This window comes from Myodes glareolus, chromosome 2 (assembly GCF_982192425.1).
Source record: "Myodes glareolus chromosome 2, mMyoGla1.1, whole genome shotgun sequence".
NCBI classification, from domain to species: domain Eukaryota; kingdom Metazoa; phylum Chordata; class Mammalia; order Rodentia; family Cricetidae; genus Myodes; species Myodes glareolus.
The window spans coordinates 128,979,002-129,004,415 of NC_142027.1; the positions used below are offsets into that span (position 1 = coordinate 128,979,002).

Sequence of the window (25,414 nt, forward strand, 5' to 3'; positions counted from 1 at the left end):
CTGAAATAAACTATGAGAACTGGGTGACCCTTGCTAATCAGACCTGCCCCTGGCTAGGGCCTGTCCTGCAGTTCCAGCACTCAGGACACCACAGCAGGACAGTGTGAGCCAGGAGTTCTCAGTCACTCTGAGCAACGTGGCAAGACTCTGATCAATGTGTATTTTAAAAACAAAAGAGTCCACTGTGTTTTAAGAAAAGCACTTCTGAGCTGGGCAGTGGTGGTGCACGCCTTTAATCCCAGCACTCAGGAGGCAGAGGTAGGTGAATCTCTGTGAGTTTGAGGCCAGTTTGGTCTACAAGAGCTAGTTCCAGGACAGGCTCCAAAGCTACAGAGAAACCCTGTCTCGAAAAACCAAGAGAGATAGACAGAGAGGGAGGGAGGGAGGGAGGGAGGGAGGGAGGGAGAGAGGGAGGGAGGGAGGGAGGGAGGGAAGAAAGCACTTCTGAGTAGCTGGAACCCACATTTGTGCCCAGTTACAGCTATGCACTTAGCACATATTTAGACACACCAGGTACTCGCTGCTCTGAGTCGAGACAACCTAGCAGCCAGGCCAAAAGTGGCATGTCAGCTGGAGGAACTCATTAATTCCAGGAGCTCCCTCCTTCATAGCTGCCCTATAGCAGATGACCCAAAAGAACCCCATATCCTCCTATAAACATGCCACACCTCTCTGGAGACCACCAGAGAGCGATATGACACTGCCAGCTTCCAGAAACAGCCCATCCCCCATATTTGCACAGAAACCGCAGATCAAGCCTGGAGCCTGGTGACTAGGAATCACGGACACTTGGAGCCTGAAGACTGGCCTCTTCATGTGGAGCATGTCTTATGATTTTTTAAAAATGCTGCAAGATCCCCGGTGGCAGTGGGCAGCAGAAATGCTGTAGGTCCCAAATGGTGGTAGTGGGCCATGTGGCGGCAGGCAGCAGGCCCTGGGAGCAGCCAGTCCCAGGCAGAGACAGCTGCCGGTCCCAGAGCAGTGGCTGGTCCCAGGCAGGGAGACACATGGCTGCATGGCTGGTGGGCAGGAGACAGAGACACAACATGCAGAGTGAGGTTGAATATTTATTCAGGGGGTTATGGAGGGAGAAGGGGAGTTAGAGACAGAGAGAGAAAGAGAGAAGAGGAGAAAGAGACAAAGAAGAGGAGAAGCGGAGAAGTGGGGAGAGAGGCAGAAACGAAGTTGCCTCTCCGAGAGGAAGATAGAAAAGAGAGTGAGCTCAGGCTGGAAGCTGAAGATCAGCCTGCCTCAGCTGATGGGGGAGGGAGTGGGTGTGGCTTGTCTCTTAAAGAGACAGAACAACCATTACAGCAGGTAATTATCTGAACACCTGCCTTCCTTCAGCTGTGGCCCTATTGCTAGGGGACTAGGCCCAACAGTATGGAAAGTGGACAGAATATTCTACTGTAGGGGCATACCAGCCTTTGGCTGAGCACATTTCCTGGCAAGTGTACTGTCCTATCAGGACGGACAACTGTGTCACTGTCTTCCAGGAGGCATCAGCGAATGCTAAGTCAGATCCTGTCTGATGTCACTAGGGAGCAGTAGGAAGTGTTTGGAGTGAAAGGCTGGCAGGAGTGGGAATGAGGTACCCACCTCATATTTAATCAGTGGTGTTAAGGACACCTGTCTGGTCTGACTATTTGGCTGTGAGAAGACAAGGGAACCATTTCATCTCTGAAGCTCATGTGACCAGACCAGCTGTAGCCAGTGACTTGGAGTCTGGCCCTGCACCTACCAGCAGCATGTGTGACACTCCTCTGCCCACACACAGATCTTCTACATTGCAACAGGCATCACCCAGTGCCAGGTATTGTGGTCACTAGGCAGGCTGGCAGCAGGGCATTCTCCAGGTTGGCAGAGTCACTCTATGGAGGCCCAGACTTAAGGACCTTTTGGATCCTCAGACTTTGGGCTTGCTTTAGTTATAACCTGTCACCCTCATCTTTTTATTCCTTTGCTTTAACTCTGCTTGGGGTAAAATCTGAAGCTGGATGTAAAAACAGAGACTATTTACATAACTTAGCTACACAGCTGTCTGCAAAGGCCAGAGGAAAATGCATAATGGAAAAATGACTTGTGGTCAGGGGTCAGGTGTGGCACAAACCACAGGCTGTTCCAGCACATCTGAATCACTATGGATAGCAGCATGCTATACTCACGCTTGAGCACATGTGCTGTGGCCTGTGCTACTGCAGTTCCCTTTGCTTCCTGGGTGCAGGCAGGTGGAGCATCGCCATGCAGAGCCACCCACCCTATCTTGCTGTTTCCCTTTAGACTTGATCTCTGTTCTGGAAATGCTCTTCCTTCCTGATCATGAGCTCCATCATAGTAGTCAGGTCAGGAGGTAAAGACCGACCGCAGGCTAGCAGGAAGGTAGTGGGAAGGGGCTAGCTAGGAGCGAGATAAGCCATTAGGATGAAGGAGCTCTCCTGTCCAATGGGCAATGTCCTAGGAGACTCCAACAGAAGTATTAGGATATGAGGCTCAAGAATATCTCCAATCTCATGGTTTCCCCTTTCCTCTGAATGTATTGTGTCTGTCTCCAGGTGGGCTTGACTCATGACAGGTTATTCCCAAGTCCTTCTCAGTCATATGCTGCACACTAGGCCATCACTGCCAAGTCAGTGCCCTCCGCTCACAAACAGTCCCGTGCTCTCACTTTAATGGCTCCACTCGCCTGAGCCAGGCCTTTCTGGCCCTTTCTAGCTTCCGGTGCAGGGCCTGGCCTGTCACCCATGTTGGCACTGCTACCTTCAGAGTCTTACTTGGCAATGGCTTCTTATACACAACTTTCTTTTCTGCACGTGCACACACTGTAAGTGTGTGGGCAGGCCTGTGTCCTACATTACCTGGCCTTTCCTGGTTTACAGTGGGCACAGGATAGGCTAAGGCTTCTAGGGAGGGAACTCCCAACAGCAGAGCCATGTGAGTGGATACATCACTGTCCAGGAAATATGGCTGCTGTCTTTGTGCTTGTGGCCAGGTCCTATGGCATTTGTAGAGTTAGCAGAGCCCCTGTGACCCTGCACCCAGACTGCATTTGCTCTGCAGAGCTTCCAGCCTGCTCACACTCCTCTAGCCCAATGGATCATACCCACAGACGAAACAAGGAAAATGTCGCGGGGATAGCAGTGGCCTACAGGATGACATCTGGCCCATCCTGATTGAGCTTCGACAATGGAAGCTCAGGAGGACTTCACAGGCCCCAGCTGGCATCTGGTAAAATGATTCCTATGACTCCGGAGCCCAAAGCTTGGATCAGTTTTGTGTGCAGCAGGTCACCTGAATCCCATGTTCCCTGGATCTTGTGAGCAGTGCCCTCACTGACCAGCATCACCATCCTAGGTCAGGGCCCTGTCAGCCCTGCCACTGAGATCTGTCTTGGGATTTGGTGTGCATGAGGCCTAGATGCTGGCAGCCCTACTGTCTCTGCGAGCTCACACTCACTGCCTGGGCCACGCAGCAGCTCATTTAGCTCCTCTTGGGAAATGGTTCAGGAAGCAGACAAGAAGTAACCCAGTGGTTTCAATTTCCTACCTTCTCTCAATTTAGCCAGATTATAAAAGGAAACAAGCCCTTGTTGATTTGGAGGCTGCTCGTTCATTTCCTATTTGTAGCCAGAGGCTGTTCATTCATTTCCAAATCTATATTAATTGCAATTCTGTTTGGCCAATAGCTTAAGCATATTTCTGGCTAACTCGTATATCTTAAATTAACACATTTCTACTAATCTGCATGTTTCCATGTGACTGTGGCTTACCGGCAAGGGTCCTGTGGGCTCCAGTGGAGGCATCTGTCTCCTGTAGGCATCTACATGGCTTCTCTGTCTCTTTTAGCCTGGCTCTACTCTGTTAAGCCATTGGTCAAAAGCAGCTTCTTTATTAACCACTGGTATTCACAGCATAGAGAGGGGAATCCCACATCAAGCCCTGGGGTTTGTAAAGCCTGAACTTCTCACTAGGCACATACCACTTTGGGTTAGCGAGCACATCTGCCACATTCAGCCAGGTTCCCTGGCAGCAGGCAGCTGGGTCAGAAAAGCACATTCACTACTGAGGGTACAGCCTGTCAACTTCACCAAGTCAGACTGAGGCAGGCAGAGTGCTGGACCCAGGAAACAGGCGTCAGCAGAAGACCTGCTACGCTTGTTCCCAGGCTCCCCTCTCCTCCTCCCCACTTCCTCCCATGCTCTGTAGTGCAGGCTTGCCTGAACTCACGACAGTCCTCCTGCCTTACCCTTCCAGAGTATCGGGATTATGGGTGTGCATCACCACGCCTAGGAGCTCGGTCATCCTCACAGCTGCCTTTTCTCTTTGAGTCACAGCCTCCCTTTTTCATTGGGGTCCTTTGGGAAAGGCCACCTCTGTGGAAAATGGGCAGGTGTCTTCATGCTGTGGCTTGTACACAGACCTCCCCAGATCCTCGTCCTAAATTCTGTCAGGAGAGATGCTGCCTCTCTGACCCCTTCTCATCCCTGGAGGTCATAAATGGAGACAGCACCTTAAGAGCCCTGCCCTGGGGAGCTGCATTGACACCTAAACATCACAAAATTTCCTGGACTACTGGTGCCCTGACTCCAGGTCTTCCATCCTGGCTCTGAGCGTCTAGCCTTGTGCTCATCAAAATGGGAGACTTAACAGGCTCGTGGGGTCCCTGCTGCTAAGGAGGGTCATTGCACGTACTCCTCAGTCCTGGTACCACCACAGCTTCCCCGCTCTATTCTTGGGGATGCCTCTAGGACAGTTCCCTCTGCATTCAGTTTATGCTTCCAGGGCAAACACCTGGATCTATGACAGTTGCTGTTTCTTTGGGTGTCATTCCCCTTTAGGCTGGTGACTCTTGTCTCTCAGCTCAGGTCACCAGCAGGCCTTGACAGACTGTCCCCTGACTGCCCTCTGAGACAGACAAACTTATTAACACGTCTACAGGGTAGCATCTCTAATACCCACAGCCTACAAACCTGCCCTGACAGTTGACCAAAGTGACCTTGGGTCATGAGCTGCCCCCCCGAATCAGCCCTTGTGCTTACTCCACAGGGCCTGATGCACTCAAGTGGCCCTGTGGGCCGGCACCGGCAGCTGGTCCTGGTTCTGGAAGGGGAACTCTACCTTGTCCCCTTTGCTCTCCTGAAGGGCAGTGCCTCCAACGAGTACCTATATGAGCGCTTTACCCTCATCGCTGTGCCTGCTCTTCGCTCGCTTGGTACACACTCCAAGGTAATATACTACCCCACTCGGGGGCCATCTGCCTGTCCATCTGCCCACTCCCACCCCCCACGTTGTATCTTGAAGAAAGGGTGGGATTAGCAACCAGGCCCAGAGCATAATTCATATGGGATAGTTTCTGCCTCAGTGGTTTTGAAGATCTTAATTTTTAGTTTCTAGTTAAATTCTAACTTTCTTGAGTCAGAATCAGTTCAGGGGGAAGGAAAGAAATTCTTAAGTCTCATTGGCTGACTCCAGGTCCCAGATGGGATGTGAGCTGGTGTCCTCAACATTGCCTGGCTCACACAGTACACTAGGCAATTGGGTGATGCCAGCTTCCAGAAGCTTTCACTCTGCTGGCAACAGGGAGCTGTCCTGGTATCTGAAGGAACAGGTGGCACTGGGTCACAAAGATGCTGAAAACTTAGGGTGAATGATGTTATCAAGGACACCAGATGCCCTGCTGACAGTGCTGTTTCCTTCCCTTGTAGTGTCACCTGAGGAAGACCCCACCCACATATTCCAGCTCCACTGCCATGGCTGCAGTCATAGGCAACCCCAAGCTCCCATCAGCAGTAATGGACAGGTGGCTGTGGGGTCCCATGCCTTCTGCAGAGGAGGAAGCATACATGGTATCAGAGCTTCTAGGCTGTCAGCCCCTTGTGGGCAGTATGGCCACCAAGGAGAGGGTCATGAGCGCACTGACCCAGGCTGAATGTGTTCACTTTGCTACCCATGTCTCTTGGAAACTGTCCGCCTTAGTCCTCACACCCAACATGGAAGGCAACCCTCCTGGCAGCAAGAGCTCCTTCGGTCACCCCTACACGATCCCCGAGTCACTGCGGGTGCAGGATGATGCAAGCGATGGAGAAAGCATCTCAGACTGCCCACCGCTGCGGGAGCTGCTCCTCACTGCTGCTGACCTCCTGGACCTGCGGCTGTCTGTGAAGCTGGTGGTGCTCAGCTCTTCCCAGGAGGCCAATAGCCGAGTCACAGCAGATGGCTTGGTGGCACTGACACGGGCCTTCCTAGCTGCTGGTGCCCAGTGTGTACTGGTGGCTCTGTGGCCAGTACCAGTAGCAGCTTCTAAGATGTTTATTCATGCCTTCTATTCATCTCTGCTGAATGGCCTAAAGGCCAGTGCCTCCCTAGGTGAGGCCATGAAGGCAGTGCAAAGCAGCAAGGCCTTCTCACACCCCTCCAACTGGGCAGGTAGGCAGCTGAAACCTGTCAGTGGGCCCTGGGTGTTCCTCTCAGTCTCATTCTGCAGTTGGGGGAGGGCAGGATGCGGGCTCTGAGTGCCAAAGCCCTCATACTCAGCACCTGGAGGCACCATCACCACTCTCAGAGTGAATGCATGGCTCTCAGGCTTAGTGGACAGTGGGTACCTGTCATAGTGACACCTGATTTTAAAACTCTGTGACCCTTGATGTGGCCTCTGCGTGCTATGTAGAGCTCACCAGCCTTTCTGCAGTTCCGTGTCCCTGGCAGGTATTGTGGCTCCTTCAGGGCAGCCCTTACCATCCACCAAGGCAACACAAGGCTACAACATGGCTGTGCCATTGAACTTCTGGTGCTCTGGTAGGGCAGGTGTCCCTTGAGATTACACCTATCCTGTCCATACCCCACAGCATCTTTGTAGAAGGCCAAGCCCTCTGCCTGCCCCTTCGTTTCTACAGGGGCTCCCTGCCCTGTGCTGGTTTCCTGGGTGGGGTGTACTTGTTTAAAAGTGGCATTCATTTGTTTTTCTTTATGGACAACCCAGGCAGGCAAAGGAACTAAGGGTTCAGAAAGGAGATGGATTAGCTTCTGTTGCTTAGCTGGTTTTGGTCTTTCATGCTAGCTCAGGCTGCTCCTTCTGAACTGGAGGAACATCTCTACCCCTCTGGTTGCTGGTTCTGCCCCAAGTTCTCTCTCCCACAGGGCCTCTTGACAAAGAAGTTTCAGAGTGCCCAGTCTAGTGGCTGCTCTGGAGGCCCCTTCCTGGCACTCATTGAGACAGCCAGGTGGTGTGGGTGCCCAAGAGGCCAGGGACTGAGAGCACACCCAGCAGCACCCAGCTGAGCACTTGGGAGGAAATGATCAGGGCAGCAGTACTGTCCCCTAAGGTCCCTCTGTGCCGTCCTCAGGTTTCACACTTGTCGGGAGTGATGTAAAGCTCAACAGCCCCTCCTCACTCGTTGGCCAGGCCCTCACGGAGATCCTGCAGCACCCGGAGCGGGCCCGGGATGCCCTACGAGTGCTGCTGCACCTGGTAAGGGCTAATGGGACCCTGTGGGGAACCCGGGCAAGGTGCCAGTGAGAACCAGCTGGGACAGCACGAGATGGGGAACCCAGCACAAGGCATGGTAACCAGATCCAACTGCCCAGTTTCCTACCTGAAGGGAAGCAAAATGCTGATACTTCAAGGTCTCTGGGAGGGTGTGGGGAATGAGTCCCAGGAGTGCGGTAAGACTCGGCAGCTTACAGACCCACTCAGGAAAGGACTGATGTGCCCTTGGCCAGCCCAGTTTTCATGAGGCGTCTGCACAGCAGGTGTTGTAAGCTAAGACAGCTACACAGAAGGGACAGCTAGAGGGGTCAGGGGTTAAAGTCTGACCCGGACTACAGAATACCATCTCACCCCAAAATAAAAGTCACACAAAATTTGTTCCATCTTTCCCCTTTGCTGAAATCATGGAGAATAGTTCCCAGTCATTCCCAACCCAGCCCTGGCCCAGCTGGGATCCATGTAGCATGAACACACAGGCCTAGAGCAAGCACCAGGTTAGAAGCTCCTGCAGAAGAGCTGCTACAGGAGCTGGAAGTAGGCTGCAGTCCAGGTGGACAGACCACCTTGGCTGTGTAAACCTCTTATCTCATGGGGAAGAATTAAACTAGACCCTTCAGACCCTACACCCTGGGCCTGATAGCTCTCTTTGTATATCCATTCTTCAAGCTTGGGTCTGTGTGGACGTTCTGAACCTTAGGGAGTCAGCATGTACTGTACCTAGGGGAGCCTAGTCTCGCTGTGAGCAGCCACACCCCAGATCCCGAGGATGCTGAGAGACTGGCATCCTATGGCTACAGCCCTGGGCCCTTTCAAGTTCCCCACCACATTCAAAGCACTCCTTCCATGTCCCTGCAGACTTCTCTTGGGCAGCAGTGCCCTTTCCCCACACTCCTCTGTCCAGCCAGGCTCCTTGAGGGCCTTATGAGACCTCGAGCTACAAGAGTGTTTACTGCTTTCCTCCATCCGTGGTTAGTAACCAGCAGAGCCACACACCAGGCTCCCCTGCCACACTTTCTTATAAAGTGCCTCTTTCTCCTGAAGGAGACCATGTGCCTCTAAGACTTTCTGTCCCAGGGACAGCCACGTCTAACTGTTGTAAATGGATACTTCTGTGCCCCATTATAAGAGAAGCCTCGGGTGACATGGGGGATAGTCTGCAATCCTCTGTGGAGACATGTGCCTCAGGGCCTGTGGCAACTCAGGACAAAGCCAGGTGTCCACTGGAAGTGACTTGACAGGCCAACCAGGGAGCAGTGCTGTTGGCATGTACATTTTCTGGGTAAATCCCAGAATTCTGCAGAAAATGAGAGTTGGCAGGGCTGGGCACTGTTTTCTGCAATTTGCTGTAGTGTCTGTAGAGTGAAGAATTGCAGACTTCTCCTTTGCCCTAGCCATGCAGCTCTGATGACAAGATCCTGATCATCATACCCTCCTATGCCTAAGGCCCAGTGATCTCTGTGTCCTTAGTCCTCAGGTAAAATGGGCTCTCTGGGTGGCAATAGTCAGCACTACACTGACTTCCCCAAAAGCACCAGGAAGAGAAGCAGAGCTGACCTGGCTCTCTAACTGTCCTGTTCCCCACTAGGTGGAGAAGTCCCTGCAGCGCATCCAGAATGGGCAGCGCAATGCCATGTACACATCTCAACAGAGTGTGGAAAACAAAGTGGGTGGCATCCCCGGATGGCAGGCCCTCCTCACTGCTGTGGGCTTTCGGCTGGACCCTGCTGCCAGCGGCCTGCCGGCAGCTGTCTTCTTTCCAACCTCAGACCCAGGCGAGAGGTTACAGCAATGCAGTGGCACTCTCCAGGCCCTGCTGGGTAAGCTGCTATGGGCAAAGGTGGGGGCTAACACAGAGGGAACTGTGAGTCACAAGAATGCTAGACCTGGCTGGGCAGAGGTGGCCCATACCTTTAATTCCAGCATTCAAGAGACAGAGGTAGGAGGATCTCTGTGAGTTTGAGACTACCCTGCTCTACAGAGCAAGTTCCAGGACAGCTAGGGCTGATATAGAGAAACCCTGTCTTGTAAAATAAAGAAATAAATAAATATAAATAAATAAATAAATAGAATTTGCAGCTAGAATTATCTCCATAGGCAGCAGAATCCCAAACAGCCACTGATGCTTGTCTTATGTCTCCCTCACTCAGTCTTCCTATCTACAGTGGTCACCTGGGCTTTGTTCCTCCCTGGTGGTGTTTGGTGGTCCTGGGAAAATCATACCTACAGATTAGCAGCAGCCATGCTTCTGGTAAAACTACAGACCAACTAGGGTGACACAGAGGCGGACCACTGGGGACCAGGGCATCCTGAAAACATCACTATGGGAGAGTGAAGTGCAGGATCAGGGTCCCTCTTCTCTGGAGGTCACTTGCTTCTGTCCTAAGCCACACAGGGACATGTCTCTGGCTGGGCCACCCTGTGGCAAACTTCCCTCAGCGCTGAACATCTGGAACTCTTTCCGCTGGAGTGCCAAGACTGTCTGAGTAACATCTGCTCCTCTGTCCTGATTCAGGTCTGCCTAGCCCGGCCCTCCAAGCACTGTGCAAGCTCATTACGGCCTCAGAAACTGGAGAGCAGCTTATTAGCCGGGTAAGTAAAGCCAGGCTGGACAGACCCAAACAGGAGTACAGAGTGTGGCTTCCCTGCCTTAGGGAATGGCATCTCCAAATAGGCAGTCTACAGACAGGTTCTTGACAGGTTCTTGGGTCATGTATCTCTAGAACCCTCCATTCACCCTGCCACCTCACCCAGCTTTCTCAGCTAACTGACCAATCACAGCCACTGTCCTGAGCCAGCAGGCATTGAGCCAGGCCCTGAGTACAGCACTGAGGGCAAAGCATGGCAGCTTTTGAAGAAGAAGCTATTTTGAAGAAATGTGGGTGGAATTCTATGTCCCCCTGACTTTTCTTCTGGCCACTGAGAGTCAGAGCTCACCCCAGGTAGAGCATGTGTGGGAGGACCTCAGGATGACATTCAAGGGTGCATAGTGGTTTCCTGGCCATTCTGGAGACTGTAACTTGATACAGTAGTGCATGTTGCCCTGGGGTATATAAACCAGTCTTGGCCATGTGTCAGTATGGGTTTCCGATGTGAACTTCACCAGGGTAGACTCTCAATGGCTCCTGGAGACTACTCTGCCCTGGGGCTGTTAGCAGTCAGGGACCTGACTTCCTTGAGTTCCTGCTGGTTTATAATTAGCCTCATCTGCTTGCTGTATAGCATCAGGGGACACTCTTAGAATATTAAATGTTAAAATATCCAGAATGCAGCTCTGTGTTCTCCAGACAAGAATGCAGAACTTGAGGCCAGGAGCCTTAAAGTGTGCCAGCTCTTTACGCCTCTTGCTTTCATGGAACAAAGTGACTCTGGGTCTGCTCACTGTGGGCTCCAGAACAACTGGACACTGGCTGAGGCACAGCTGTTTCTCCTTGTGTCCCCTGCTGCCTCTTGCTCCTCTCCCTGGTCAGAACCAGGTTGGTGCGGTGCAGTGCTTCCTATAGCAGCGATCAGCTTGTGTGCATAACTGCTATGCTTGAATCTAAACTCTCTTCTCTTCTCTCTCTCTCTCTCTCTCTCTCTCTCTCTCTCTCTCTCTTTCTCTCTCTCTTATACTCTACTGGCTGAAGGCTGTTAAAAATATGGTGGGAATGGTGAGTACAACTTTAAATAGCAACTACTGTCAGGTGAGCACCTTGCCTGCCCATCCCAGTACCCTGCAGCTCTGAGATCACTGGCTGTGCACATGCACGCTGGCACAGAACTCTGGGCTGGGGTTGCCCCCTCCTCTGCTCTGGCTACCCCTTTCCTGTTCAACTCTGTCCTTGATTTGACCTCTGAGGTTCCTCTAGAGCGGCAGTGACAGAAGCAGTGACAGACGTAGGAAGAACAACCGCACTCCAGAAGCAGACTTCACAGTGACACTTGAGTGGGTCACCTGAGCTCTTCCATGAACTTGAGGTTACAAGATGTAGTGTTCAAATCTTCCTAAAGATGGTCTAACAAAGTCCATAATCTAAAACAGAGGAAGCCAACCCCAGTTTCCCTCCCCGACCTCCACAGCCTCTCCTCTGCTTCATTGAAGGCAGAGACTGAAGCAGAGCTGGGGCCCCAGGGGGCTCCCCCACCTTTGCCCCTCACATGTCCTTGCCCCACTATCCATGACCAGCACAGAGGGTAGGAGGTATGACCACACTGTACAGGGACCTCCAGAGGCAGCAGGTGTCATGAGAGGGCAGCAATACATGGCAGATAACATGAGGCTTAGGCAGGGTGGGCCAAAGTTTGGCAGGCCTATTCTCACATCTGTCTGTCCCCACCCTAGCTCCATCAGGTGCTGGTCCAGCTGCAGGCCTGCGAGAAGGAACAGGACTTTGTCTCAGCTCCCATTCCGGTCTCCCTCAGTGTCCAGCTGTGGCGTCTCCCAGGGTGTCATGAGTTTCTGGCAGCTCTCGGTAGGACCAAGTATCTTGACTTAATGAGCTAATTCATTTCAGTTTTCTTTGCAGTTTTCCCTCTTTTTTTCTGTTGGGTAAAGCCTAGTGATATAGAAATAGATCAACCAAAGATGTTAATGCTTCAGCCTGCTTCCCTCTATTACAATGCCCTCTAGTCTGTCCTTATGTCCCCAGGACAGATCAAGCTTTCCCACATCTGCAGGGGGCTGCTGACTGGAGGAAGGACAGTGGCCAGGCCAGGCCTCAGACACTAGCAGTAAGGGAAGGAGGACCAAGGGCACCATGAGGTTAGGTTAGGGATGGGGCACACCAGGCTGAGAGCAGGACCAGGGCCTCTAGGCCAGATGAGGAGGCCTCTGAGTGATGTCAAAGACAGTCTGTAGAAGATGCTGACATGATGCCACTGCCACAGAGACCATCGGATATCACGGTACTGTGCATCCTTGTGCTCTGCCCTGGGCATCTACTCACTGCTGGGGGCTAGCTGCCTGTGTAGAAGGCAAACCCACACTTTGTGTGCTCTATGTTCTGGGCTGTTTGTTTTTTGTCCTGAGTTAAGGCAAATCTGGTGAATTGGTATATACGAATGCCACCAGAAGCAGAAGAGGCAAATGGGAAAAGTTGGCTCCATGTCATACGGTTGTCTTTGCTTCTGTCTTAACTATCAGCTGCCTTTGTGGCAGTGACACTGGGAGGTGCGGCTCCATCTTTTTCTGTCATCAAGGCTAAAATCAAGTAGTGTGGTGTGAACAGTCAGCCCTCCCCATCTATGAACACCATGTTTCCAACCCAGTTGGGTCATAGGGATCATCAGTCCAGAAGGGAAATAATCCCAGTCCTGGCTCCTCCTAAAGCTACTTCCACTTAGTGTCCTGTGTGCCTCTAAGCTGGTGTTCAGGAGGCCACACACACACACACACACACACACACACACACACACACACACACCTGGTCCTTGCTGGAGGCAGCATGGGGAGGAGAGCAGTAACAGGTCTGGTCGTAAGAGTCTTTCCATCCGCATCTGAGTTCCCTCTGCCAACCTAGCACAGGGCTGTCAGTGGTGGGAGCAGCTGACTCCAGACTGGCAAAAGCAGAGGATTCTATTGAAAGCATTTCATTTACACAGATACATATCCCTTTAAACAGTGACTTCTATGAGGCATACTTGTTTATTCTTTAGTCCAGAGAGTAAAGTTTCCCACAGCAACCAGAATGCCCTATGGGTCTTCCAGGGAACCTCATTCTGAATGGAAGATATGTCAGAATCCAAACCATGAGTAGAAGGGGAACAAGACACCCTTTTGGTGAATGGCCAGTGGTTCAGTATGAAGCAGTGTGCACTCTAGCCCCCGTCCTCTAACATCGGGAACCTCATACAAGCTCCCTTTCCTTCCCAACCCCACAGTCTCCAGCAGGGTCAGTGTTTCTCAAGTAGGAAGTCTGTCTGGTCTCTTCTGGGGACAGTCTTTGGCCACAGTGTCTGGGAGAGTCTTTGCGGGCTGCCTCTGCAATGCTCCTGGACACATCTGCCTGGAAAGTGAGCAGGTTGTTCTGTGGCTGTGTCTACGTGTCTAGTCTCACAGAGCCTGACTTCAGGAAAATGGCAGAACAGCAAGGCAAAATTCCATAGAAGCAGGTAATACTGTGCCCAGTTCTGGGAGAGAAAGCCTGATACCCTGATCACAGCCAACTGGGAAATCCCAACAGCTATATCTTCACTGGCACCCTGCCATGCTGCCTATGGTGAGAACCACACACAGAATATGGCATCTTCCATGTTCCTCTAGGTTTTGACCTGTGTGAAGTGGGCCAAGAGGAAGTGATCCTGAAGACCGGGAAGCAGGCTAGCCGTCGCACTACCCACTTTGCGCTTCAGTCCCTGCTGTCACTCTTTGGTAAGCAGCTCCCTGTCCCTCTAAAGGACATGAGTGAGGCATGTTTAGTCTGTGTTAGCCTCTTCTGGGGCAGAGCCCACAGAGCTCTTTGCTCTGGAGAGCTTCATTCTTGGTGGATATGGGCAGCAAGCTCATTAACTTGCCTAAGGCCAACCTAAGAAACACCAAAGTGGGGGCAAGGCTGGGGGACAGTGGAGCTGATGGGACATGACATGGTATCAGGACATACCTGTCCTACTCCACGGTCATGCGGGTGAGCACAAGGTCCTTGGGACCTAAGGGCATGCCTGGCCTGATTGCTGCTGTTCCAGGGATAGCTGGATGACAGCCATGGTCTGAGGGCAGCCAAACCAACAGGTCCTGCTGAAGACTGTGTACTGTGACAGGAAAGCTTGAGGGGATGCCAGGCTTTCAGAACAGGTGCCAGAGTGAGACAGCCTTGTACGCACATCAGGAAAGCAGCAGCAGGAGGGGTTGGGGTGCTGTCCTGGGTACATCATGTTCTAGAGCATCTCTGAGATGCTTGCTGAGGTGGGGGCTGGGAGACTAGGAGGAGCTCTGTGCCCTGTGGTTACTGCATGGCCAAAGGGCAGTAGCAGAGGGTATGGGTCCACTGCAGACTAGCCATAGGATAAGCACTGGACCCGGTGTATGAGTTCACTAGTGATAGTCACAAGAACAGTAAGGACTAGGGCTAGGGTGGAAGGTGACAGGAGCCGAAAGGGCTTCCCAGGTTGAGAGGCCTGTGGCTCATGGCTAGGCATGCCCTAGGGTGTTCTACTTATTGTTCATGAGGACGGGGGTTAGTTCAAGTTGTACTTATGCAGTGTGCAAGTCTTTACTAGCTCCTAACATCAAGGATGTCTCATGAAGGAAACATCAATTTGTAAAATTCTAACTGCCCTTTGGCCCGGATTTTCTGTCCCTAGATTCCACAGAGCTCCCCAAACGCCTCAGCCTGGACAGCTCATCCTCCCTGGAGTCACTGGCATCAGCACAGTCTGTATCCAATGCTCTGCCTCTGGGTTACCAGCACCCTCCTTTCTCTCCCACTGGGGCAGAGAGCATTGCCTCTGATGCCATCTCTGTGTACAGTCTCAGCTCCATTGCCTCCTCCATGAGTTTTGTCTCCAAGCCCGAGGGGGGTTTGGAAGGTGGGGGCCCCCGAGGACGACAGGACTATGATAAGTCCAAGAGTACCCACCCACAGCGAGCCACCCTGCCACGGCGCCAGCTGTCCCCTCAGGCCAGATGTGGGGGCAACAAGGAAGAAGAAGAATATGAGGGGTTCTCTATCATCAGCATGGAACCTCTGGCAACCTACCAAGGTGATGAGAAGGCACGCTTCTCCCCAGAGCCCAAGCAGCCCTCAATCAGAGCGCCAGGTGGAGCAAGGCTTTCAGTCAGCTCCAAAGGAAGTGTTAGCACTCCCAATTCCCCCGTGAAGATGACCCTGATCCCCAGTCCGAACTCCCCCTTCCAGAAAGTGGGAAAACTGGCAAGTTCAGACACAGGTGAGTCTGACCAGTCCAGCACAGAGACGGACAGCACAGTGAAGTCCCAGGAGGAGAGCGCTCCAAAGCTCGACCCCCAGGAGCTGGCCCAGAGGATCCTAGAGGAGACTAAAAGCCACCTCCTTGCAGTAGAGCGTCTTCAGAGGAGTGGTGGCCCAGCAGGCACCACTGAGAGGCATGACCGAGAGGATGGCATGGTAGCAGCACCCAACAGTACCACAGTCTTCAGAGCTTCAGAAACCAGCGCCTTCAGCAAACCTGTACTGTCCCATCAGAGGAGTCAGCTGTCACCACTCACCATCAAGCCGCAGCCTCCAGCCAGGAGCTCATCGCTCCCCAAGGTCAGCAGTCCTGCCACATCAGAGATGCTAAGCAAAGATGGCCTGAGCTCTCCGAGCAGCAGCCACCCATCACCTGGCCGTGACATCCCAGCCTCCCCGGCAGACCCACCACTCTTTAGACTCAAGTACCCCAGCTCTCCTTACAGTGCCCACATTTCTAAGTCCCCCCGGAACACATCCCCTGGCTCAGGCCACCAATCCCCAGCGTGCAGTGCGCCATCTCCTGCACTCTCCTACTCCTCTGCTGGCTCTGCTCGCTCTAGTCCAGCTGATGCTCCCGATGAGAAGGTGCAGGCAGTGCACAGCCTCAAGATGCTCTGGCAGAGTGCACCCCAGCCCCCCAGGGGTCCCCGGAAAATATGCCGAGGTGCACCAGGAGCCTTGACATCCAAAAGAGATGTCCTTAGCCTGCTGAACTTGTCTCCTCGACACAGCAAAGAAGAGGGCGGGGCAGACAGACTGGAACTGAAGGAGCTGCCTATGCAGCGGCGTGATGAGGTGCCACCCAAAGTCCCCACCAACGGTCACTGGTGCACAGAGACACCAGCGCTGACAGCATCTGGTGGCCTTAGCACCACAGCTACCACCCACCCTCTGAGACTGCCCTTGGCCAATGGTTACAAGTTTCTGTCCCCAGGAAGGCTCTTTCCTTCTTCCAAATGTTAAAAATATCTTGGCCCTGACTCAGTGACAATATAGCCAGAGTCTCGGGGTTCTTATCTAGTGCAGTCACCCACACAGCCACTGATACCATCTCTCCTCAGACAGGTGGGGTCCCTGGGCAAGGTCACTACCGTGCCAAAAACCACTGTACTCATGAATAGCTCCCCTGGGTCAGATTCATCAAAAGCAGGTCTTGCATGGGGTGGGAACGGCCATGCCTTCTTTGCCTCCTTGCTTCTGCTTCTGCCACAGGACCTGTGGGAGGAAGGCAGCACCAGTTTTGCTGCCAAATCTCTATGCACACCTTTCCTACAAGAGTACGGACAGCTCTTGTGCTCCCAGGTGCTGGTGGGATAGAGAACATTCTAAGTTAAGTTCTGCACTGATGCATTACGTTAGCCAAAAGAATTATGGTTTTTAAAATGCCAATTCTTTGTGATTAAATTGTAGCCATTTTGGTGAATACCAGAAGTCACAGCCACAATGCAATAACTCATGTTGAAAGCACTTCCATCCCCAGCTGCTCCCCATGAGCTCAGCGTGGGGCCTTTTGACCCCACTGTTGGCCAAACTTGAATTTTCTTTAAAAAAAATCTGTACTCTTATCCAGGCATTTTAGAACTATGCAATTGTGGTTTCAAACACAACGTTGTGCTTTTAAAATATAACTGACCTTTTTTGTACATGGATAAACACTTGGTTTTATTATCAATAGTACTTTGCATTTATAACTATTATTTTTAAAAGCTCAAGAAATTTTAAATGTCAAATTTTGAATATTCATCCATAAGTATTAATCAAGTTTTCTTGGGGGTATGGTTGAAATTATTCAATTTACTTATTTAAAAAAAAAAAGATAGAAAGGAAAAAAAAATGTCCCCTGGCTAGCTAGACCAGAACCCCACCCACTTGAGCTGCCTTGCTGCGTTTATTCTCTTCTCCCAACTCAAGCCCCGCAAACCCCTCTCTCCATCGCCAGGCCCCACAGCCTGGCTCCTACCACCTCTGAGTCATTATATATGCACTGCGACAGTGGGAGTCGCAACACCACCAGGCCAGGGGCCACTCCATGTTAGCACTGAGAGTCAGGTACTCCTCAATGAGAGCAGTCGTCCGGACCAAGGCCCACCTTCCCAGGAATGGGAAGGGTGACATCAGGACCCACAAGGGCACTTCTCACCTTGAGTAGGATCTGATTTTGATTTTGTTTCTGGTTGTAGCTTTTTAAAGCAGGGTCTCTAGCCCAAACTAGCCTCTCAGATTTGCGGCAATTCTCCTGCCTCAGCCTTGAGGCCTGCACCACCACACTATACTATGAACTTACTCTGTAGCCACTGACTGCTACCTCTGCCTCAGTGAGCTTTTTTAAAAACTGACACTGTCAGCTGGCTTCATGTTATTCTAGTGAGTTTGGCCATAGAGTTCTGCTTTTGACCCAACTACCTTGTTGACCAACACAATAATAAGGCTATCACATTTAACCTGACCCCATCCCTGGGAGAGAAATACTTCATGAAAGCAGCATGTACTACCCTATGTTAGCAGGGAGCTAACTCGCCATGTAGCAAATGAAAACCAAACCCAGCACTGTGCATTCCACTTGCAAAATCAGGTCCTCGGCAACCGAGAATCAACCTCAGCACAAATGCAGGTGACTGAGTCCTGTCCTCCTCAGCCACCACCTCAGCCTCTTCCCCCAAGTGCCCAGGAGCCTGGCTCTTTGTGCTTTGTCCAGGGTGCAGCCCGACATCAGCAAACACCTCCACTTCTCAGCCCATGTGTGGTTGTCAAGCCATGGAGGACTCTAAGGCTGCCCTGGTGTACTCCTAGGTACACTGTTGTTTTCTGATTCACACTGAAGAGCCAAACAGTACCTGGGATGCTTTTTATTTATCTTAGATTTAAGTTTCAATGAAGGAAAACAAAGTTGACAAAATAATGGGACCAGTGTGCAGATCTGATCATCGCTGTGTCAGTCCTGGTGATTTCATGCACGTGAAACAGTCAAATGAAGTTTTTGGCTACACCATTAAGAGGGTACTTCAAATTACAAGAGACTGCAGGACTCAGAGTTCCGTATGGGTCAGAGGTTAGCAACCATGATCCGCAGACTAAAGCTGGTGAATGAGTTTGAAGTTTTGTTATTTGTTTTGGCCATAAGCCGATAATAGATTTGGCCTTTTAAAATGGTCAATAAGTACAACACAAGTCTTGATTCTGCCTCTTGGTTGGCACAGCCTGAAGTCACCTATTATCCAGCCTTTTAAAAGAAAGGGGGTGACTCATGGAGCACACAGCATAAAATGACACTGAGATTTTGTGCCACAGCCAGGAAGTATTCCAGGAGCCTGGAAGGCTCGCACTCGGTGTTGGTGGCTCCTACCTAGCCTTGGCTCTGCATCCTGTATGAGAGGAGCCAACAGATGTGGGTCAAAGGTACAAAAGCGTTCTCTGTCTCCTCTTTGCTGGTCCTAGAGATGTTCCCTTAAGCTCAGGAAATGAAAAGTTTTAATAAATTTTTTCTTAAATGTTCTACCCTGCTCTACCAGACAAAGACATGCCCAAGACAAGCAACAGCCTCCCGCTGGGAGTTTGGTGGGAGCACAGAGCAAGGTCATAGGCTGCCCCAGCTATCACCAGTAATGACTGCAAACTAACCTGAAAATCACCTCCAAAACTTCCATCTTGACCCACACTATCTCTGTAGCAATGTGCAGGTCTCACCTTCCTCCCTTTTAGAGAAAAAAATGAAATCAGTGTACACTGATGGGCGGTGAGGTGCTGCCCACAGGGCCCAGCTGCCCAGCACACACAGCATCTGCAGTGACCCTTAGCTGTGCCCTTCAGCAGACAAACGGCAGCGGCGCAGCTCTTCCTCACATTTTTTTTTATCTGAATTGACTGTACATGTGGCTTGTGAACTGGGCCCTGTTTGTAGCGAGCCCTTCAGAGATGTCCGTGCCAGCACCCACCCACCCACCCTCATCCTGGGCACCTCCCCACTTGGCATTCACGCTCCTTATATGCATTGTTAGCCACCTTTGGCCTACATGGACTTTTTTGGTAAATTACACAGTTTCCAGACAGCATTAAACTTTTTATATTATGAAATTTGCCATGTAAAAAGAACTTCATATTTTTATTGAGGCTGCGGGCGCTTGGCCCTTCCTTTGTGATTTAGTGTCTATTAAAGCATGAGCTTGTCGGTTTTAACCATTGTCTCCGAGTCTTTCTATGCATTTCTCACAGTTCCAGAGTGGCTGTTATAAATCTGAATGACCTCAATTGTAACCCTGTCAGGGGACATCAGGAGGACAGCAAGGTATACATGTATCAGGCACTCTAGACACACATAGAATCTTAGATGGCCAACACCTTCGCTCTTCTAGAATCACAGTGGCGTGCCAGAGATATCTACTTGAGCAGTTACTTGGATAAGAAGGAAAAACAAAACTGGTTTTAGCTATCTGATCTCCTATCTCAGGAAACTTTCAAGGAAGCTTTTTCAGGAAGAAGAAAGCAGTCCGCTGTGTGGAGAGAGGCGAGGCTAGTGAGTGGGACCAGTAAGAGGTGAGGGCCATTGAGTGATGTCCCATTGAGTAACTGCAAAAAATATTAAGCAATAGCATATAAAAACATTGATATTAACCTGCTATGTCAGAACAGAGGGAAGTAGACTGGTTTTCAAATGCATTAAACATGCATAAGCACAAACTAGGAGAAAATTATTAGTAGGGGACAAATACCATAATGAAAGGATGGGAAAAGGAAAACAAAGTTCTGGTGAAATGAGCATCAGGCATGCCAGGTGAGCTGAGCAGGCAACAGTCTGTGCTGTTGCAGAGCTCACCACAGCACATGTCCTCAGAGAGCTCATAACAAAGGATGAGGGAAACTCCATCCTAAAGTAAAAGATGCAACAAGAAATCAGAGGCCTGGGCTGGAGAGATGGCTCAGCAGGTAAGAGCACTGGCTGTTCTTCCAGAGGTCCTGAGTTCAATTCCCGGCAATCACATGATGTTTCACAAGCATCTATAATGAGATCTGGCACTCGCTTCTGGTCTACAGACAGAAATATATATATATAGTTCACTTCACAGTGAACTTAGGAGACAATGACCTTAACAGAAAGGCAAAAGTCTAAACTTGGTGCCACTGACTACAGAGTCTCCAAACTCATTGAGGGAACTGTGGTAGGTGGCCCATTTCTGAGAAATATCCTGTCAAAGAGGGAAACTTCAAGCCATAACCCTAGCTAGCTGAAAGACCAGAGTATGTGGTAGGTTAGACAATTCAGCAAACAGAAAACCTGCCTTGGACAGTGATCCTGCGTCCTTCACAGCACATGGAAGGTGTTCCATGAAAGCAGCATGTAGACCACATAATTATTCCCAAACAGCTGAGAAGAACACCGATCCCCACCACACAGCCACGTGCAGCACATAGGCGCTACAGTCCTCGGCAGATATGTAAAGCACACTACCTGATACAGAAATCAGCAACATGAAAATATGGCCTGGAGCAGAGTCACAGGACAGCACTTGCCTAGAATGTGTGAGGCCCCTGTTTCCATCCCCAGCACCATGGGGTGAAAGCCCACACCACAGACCACAGTGTCAGCAGACACCTCCAGCCACCCTGGGGACCCCTAGGGCTTGCTTCTTTGTCCACAGTAGGAATGTTTCTTATGTATATGTCTCATTTCCAGGCTTCTGGAACCTGACACACCTCAATAAAACACATTTTAATTTACACTTGTATGCTTCTTTGGGGAAAATTGGAGTCAGTAGCCATCAATGTTTCCTTGGACTTAGTTCTGTGGGCTCCATGCCTAAGTCAGGCACATCTTTCTGTAAACCTTACTCTGAGGGTAATTGCTTATGACCCATTGGCCTGAGAATTGTTATGGCCGTTGTTGAATTATGTATTTAGGGAGTAATAAAACACAGAATGCATCTGGACACACTTTCTGAAATACTTTTAATTGATGGTTGGTTGAACCTATGGGTAGGGTACAGAAAGCCAGCTTTGTGTAAAACCATAAGAATAAAACTGGCCTGGCCATGGTGGTGCACGCCTTTAACACTAGCACTTGAAAGACAGAAGCAGGTGGCTCTCTGAGTTTGAGGCCAGCCAGGTCTACATATGGAGCTCCAAGATATAATAGGAAAAACTCTGTCTTAAAAACAACAACAACAACAGGGGGCTGGAGAGATGGCTTGGAGGTTAAGAGCACTGCCTGCTCTTCCAGAGGTCCTGAGTTCAATTCCCAGCACCCACATGGTGGCTCACAACCATTTGTAATGAGATCTGGTGCCCTTTTCTGGTCTGCAGGGATATACACAGACAGAACACTGTATACATAACAAGTAAGTAAATCTTTAAAAAGTTTTTTAAAACAAAAACAAAAAGCAAAACAAGTTGCAATTCCATAAGAAGTGGCGTGTAGATGCTTGAACAAGTTCTACATGTAACTGCAAGATCCTGGGGAAGGGCCGCAGCTCGAAGTTGCAAGGGCCAGGGGTCAGCTGTCTCAGCACAAGGGAGGCAATTCAGGAAATCAGAGGAGTCTGCAGCTCAGGTTGTCAGTGGGATGGGCAGGAGGAAATGCTATCAGCAGAGATGCTATAGGGGTAGAAAAGGGAGCACACATGCTGAGCAGTGTGTATGTGTGTGAAAATGCAGCTCCAGAGGCCTCGCCTGTAATAGGCACAGTAGTAGGAATGCAGAGGACACTGGCAGATGTGTGGCATCTTGCTAGCTCGCCTTCTGATACTGTAAGAAACACCTGAGACTTCAGTTTACAAAGATAAATGGTGATTTTATCAGGTGAGTTTCATTCTTTGGCCTCTGCTCTAAGCCTGTGGAGTGGAGACACATAGGGGCAAAAGCACAAGGACACAAACCCTGATCACTTTCTGATGAAAAGTGAGGAATAAGAGATGGGACCCCACAATTACTTCCCTTTCAAAGGCAAGTCACCACTGGCCACACACCAGCCCCTAACATTTAATAGTTCCTGCAGCTCCTCACTACACCAGGCAGCCTTCGGGGATGTTGGGAACAGAGTCACGAAGCACCTTACAATCCTGCTTACTCTCACATCTCAGTCATTTCCAGGTGAAAAGAATGGCTAGCCAGAAACTAACCTTCAAATAGAAAAAATGGGAAGGTTCCTAACAGTACTGGGGGAGAAACCGGCGACAGTCCCCTGGCCCCAGCCCAACTGACAGCTTCCAGGAGAAAAGACTAGATGCCCTCCAGGGGCCAGCTTCTCTGTTTTTACAAATGATTTTGAAAATATGAAAGTAAGGTGCCATGTCCAAACCATTCCAATATGAGTAGGAGTATAAGAAGATAGGCCCATGTTATTATGAACAGAAATGTTGGTTTTTAAATCCCTACATTTTTAAAAGATTTTTAAAGATTGTATTTATGGGGGGGGGGTAGTGGCAGTGTAAGCACACAAGTGTAAGGGCCTGTGGAGGACAGAGAGGGCATCAGGTCCCCTGGGGCTGGCGTGGTGGGTGCTGTGGAAACTCGGGTCTCTGTAAAAACCACTGAGCCATCTGTCTACTGCCCCCACTGCTGTATAATATTAGCTTAAGATTTGTGTATGCTATGGAATATTTGTTTAATGATACAAAGATGGGTTGCATTCTTTTATTTAACTCTGTAAAGCTCTGTTACTTTGCCTGCCTAAAACACCTAGTTGGTCTAATAAAAAGCTGAATAGCCAGTAGCTAGGCAGGAGAGGGATAGGCTGGACTGCCAGACAGAGGGAATAAATAGGAAGATAAGTCTACAGAACAGCGAGGAGAGAGGAGAGAAGAGGAGGATGCCAGGGGCCAGCCGCACAGCCAGCCACGGAGTAAGAAGAAAAGAAAGATATATAGAATAAAGAAAAGTAAGAAGCCGAGAGACAAATGTAGTTAAAGAGAAATGGGATAATTTAAGCTAGAAAAGCTGGCTAGAAACAAGCCAAGCTAAGGCTGGGCATTCACAAATAAGTCTCTGTGTATTTATTCAGGAGCTGGGTGGCAGGCCCCAAAGAGTGAAAAGAAAAGAGAAGTCAACTACTCCCTACCCTATTCCTATATTTTAAATACAAAGAAAATAGCTTAGTATGGAGGTACTCCCTGTAATCCCAGCACTAAGGAGGTAGAGGCAAGAGGACCTAAGTTCAAGGCCTTGTTAACATAGGGGTACATGAGACTCTAGCTCAAAACAAATTCTAAACAAAAGGAAAAAAGAGGGCTTTGAAATGGATGTGTGTGTTACTGGCATTCACACTGGCTGTTGGCATTCCAAAGGGGCCGAGCACTGGCCCTAAGTGGGCATCTCTAAGCGTCCTCAGGCATAGAAACCCAGTAGTGTTAAGTAGAGGGCATTCCTGGGACTGAGGTCAGAGCGTGTGCTGTGCAGTTCATACTGTGGCCGTGCTGGCGACAAAGCCTGTGCAGCGACAGCCATCGGGATGTGTGGGCTTGCCTCCCTCAGGTTTTTGTTTTGAGGCAGGGTCTCATGTAGCCCAGGCTAGCCTTGAACTGATCCTCCTGCCTCCAGTTCCCAAGTCCTGGGATGGTGAACAGATCTATAACATTTTAAGACACTGCAGCTGTAACTGGCCGTCCTAGTTGCAGAATTGAACGCCCTAACTTACAGATCAAAGCCTCGGGCAAGCTGCCTGAGAAGCTCACAGCCTGCATAGCTAGTGGTGGGCCACCTGTTGATCAACGCTGGAAGTTTCCTGCTTGCTAGGGCTTCTCTTTAAAACCTGATGCTTATGCTTCCACAACACCACAGTGTGGTACCTCTCCCTCTAACACCCTCTGCCAGGCTTTCCCATGTATGACGTTCCCAGCACAATTAAATACCCGCAAACAGCAGGGGAGTGACAGCCTTGTGCCTGCTCTAGAAAACTAGGTCAAACATCTGGGTCCAACAAACTAAAGGGCCATGGTAGCATCTAGACAGCACTTCACGTGTCAGATTACCATCGCCCAAGCCAGCACATTTATTTAATTGGTAGCAATTGTACATTTGGGCTTCCAGAGGTAATAATACTCTTCGTTGTATAAATACCCTCAATATAGTTATATTAAATAAAAACTTCTAAATCAACTCCCAGAAGCAGAGCTTATGGCCTGCCCTGTAAGTCGCCAGAGAGGGAGTAAATTTGAGTTCTTCTTTGCCTGGCAGCATGATGCCAAAGTCAGAACTTTTGTATACACAGGATTTTTTCTTTCATTTTTTTGTGTATGGGCATTCTGCCTACATGTGTGTGCAGTGCCCTCAGAGGTCAGAAGAGGACAGCAGATCCCGTAGAACTGGAGTTACAAACAACTGAGCCGCCATGTGGCACCCAAACATTTGGCAAGAATTTCCACATAAAAGTTTTTTTTTTTAAAGGATTAAAAACAGATTCAGACGGGAAGGGGAGCAAACAAACAAACAAACAAAACATCTAAATAGTTTACAGTGTATTTTAAAATATATGTAGGCTTGGGAGAGAAAAGAAAAAAGAATAGAGAAAGTACTTTAAAAAAAAGAAATAGAATAGTCAGGTGTGGTGGCACATGCCTTTAATCCCAGCACTTGGGAAACAGAGGCAGATGGATCTTTGTGAGTTCAAGATTAGTCTACAGAGTGAGTTCCAGGACAGCCAAGAATACACAGAGAAACCCTGTCTCAAAATTCCAAAAAATAAAAAATAAAAATAAAAGAAATAGAGTAATAGTAAAAAGCCACGTGACGATGGAAAATACACAGAGAGTCTGGATACTATATGTTATTATGTTGTCTTTGAATTGTCTGACTGCTGAGGAAGGAGCAACAGCTGCTAAAAGACATTTGATTATAGATGGTGTTGGATTAATCCAACCTATATATTTTAAAAATGCCTTGACTTCAAAATTTAAGTCAAAAGATATGTTACTTTGAAGAAGAGGATTTCCACAGGAAATGAGAAGCTGTGGATCCATTCTGGGTTAAGAAAAATCAGGTTTGATCAAGGAAGACCTCCTGGAAAATCTCTGGTAGGAACGGATGGCCCAAATGGTCCG

General features: G+C 49.9%; 1 protein-coding gene across 2 annotated transcripts in view; it reads left to right on the plus strand.

Annotated features, from left to right (window-relative positions):
- The window catches only part of Ttc28 (tetratricopeptide repeat domain 28), a 483,898-nt gene extending 464,336 nt beyond the window's left edge, over positions 1-19,562 (plus strand). For both annotated transcript variants that reach the window (XM_085680896.2, XM_048450757.3), the window contains 9 exons: positions 5,043-5,222; positions 5,702-6,422; positions 7,340-7,464; positions 9,068-9,299; positions 9,995-10,071; positions 11,109-11,132; positions 11,804-11,933; positions 13,724-13,831; positions 14,761-19,562. In XM_085680896.2, coding sequence (XP_085537022.1) covers positions 5,043-5,222; positions 5,702-6,422; positions 7,340-7,464; positions 9,068-9,299; positions 9,995-10,071; positions 11,109-11,132; positions 11,804-11,933; positions 13,724-13,831; positions 14,761-16,352 — 3,189 coding nt within the window. In that variant the 3' untranslated portion in view covers positions 16,353-19,562. The remainder of the gene's footprint in view (positions 1-5,042; positions 5,223-5,701; positions 6,423-7,339; positions 7,465-9,067; positions 9,300-9,994; positions 10,072-11,108; positions 11,133-11,803; positions 11,934-13,723; positions 13,832-14,760) is intronic.
- The last annotated feature ends 5,852 nt before the right edge of the window (positions 19,563-25,414 follow it).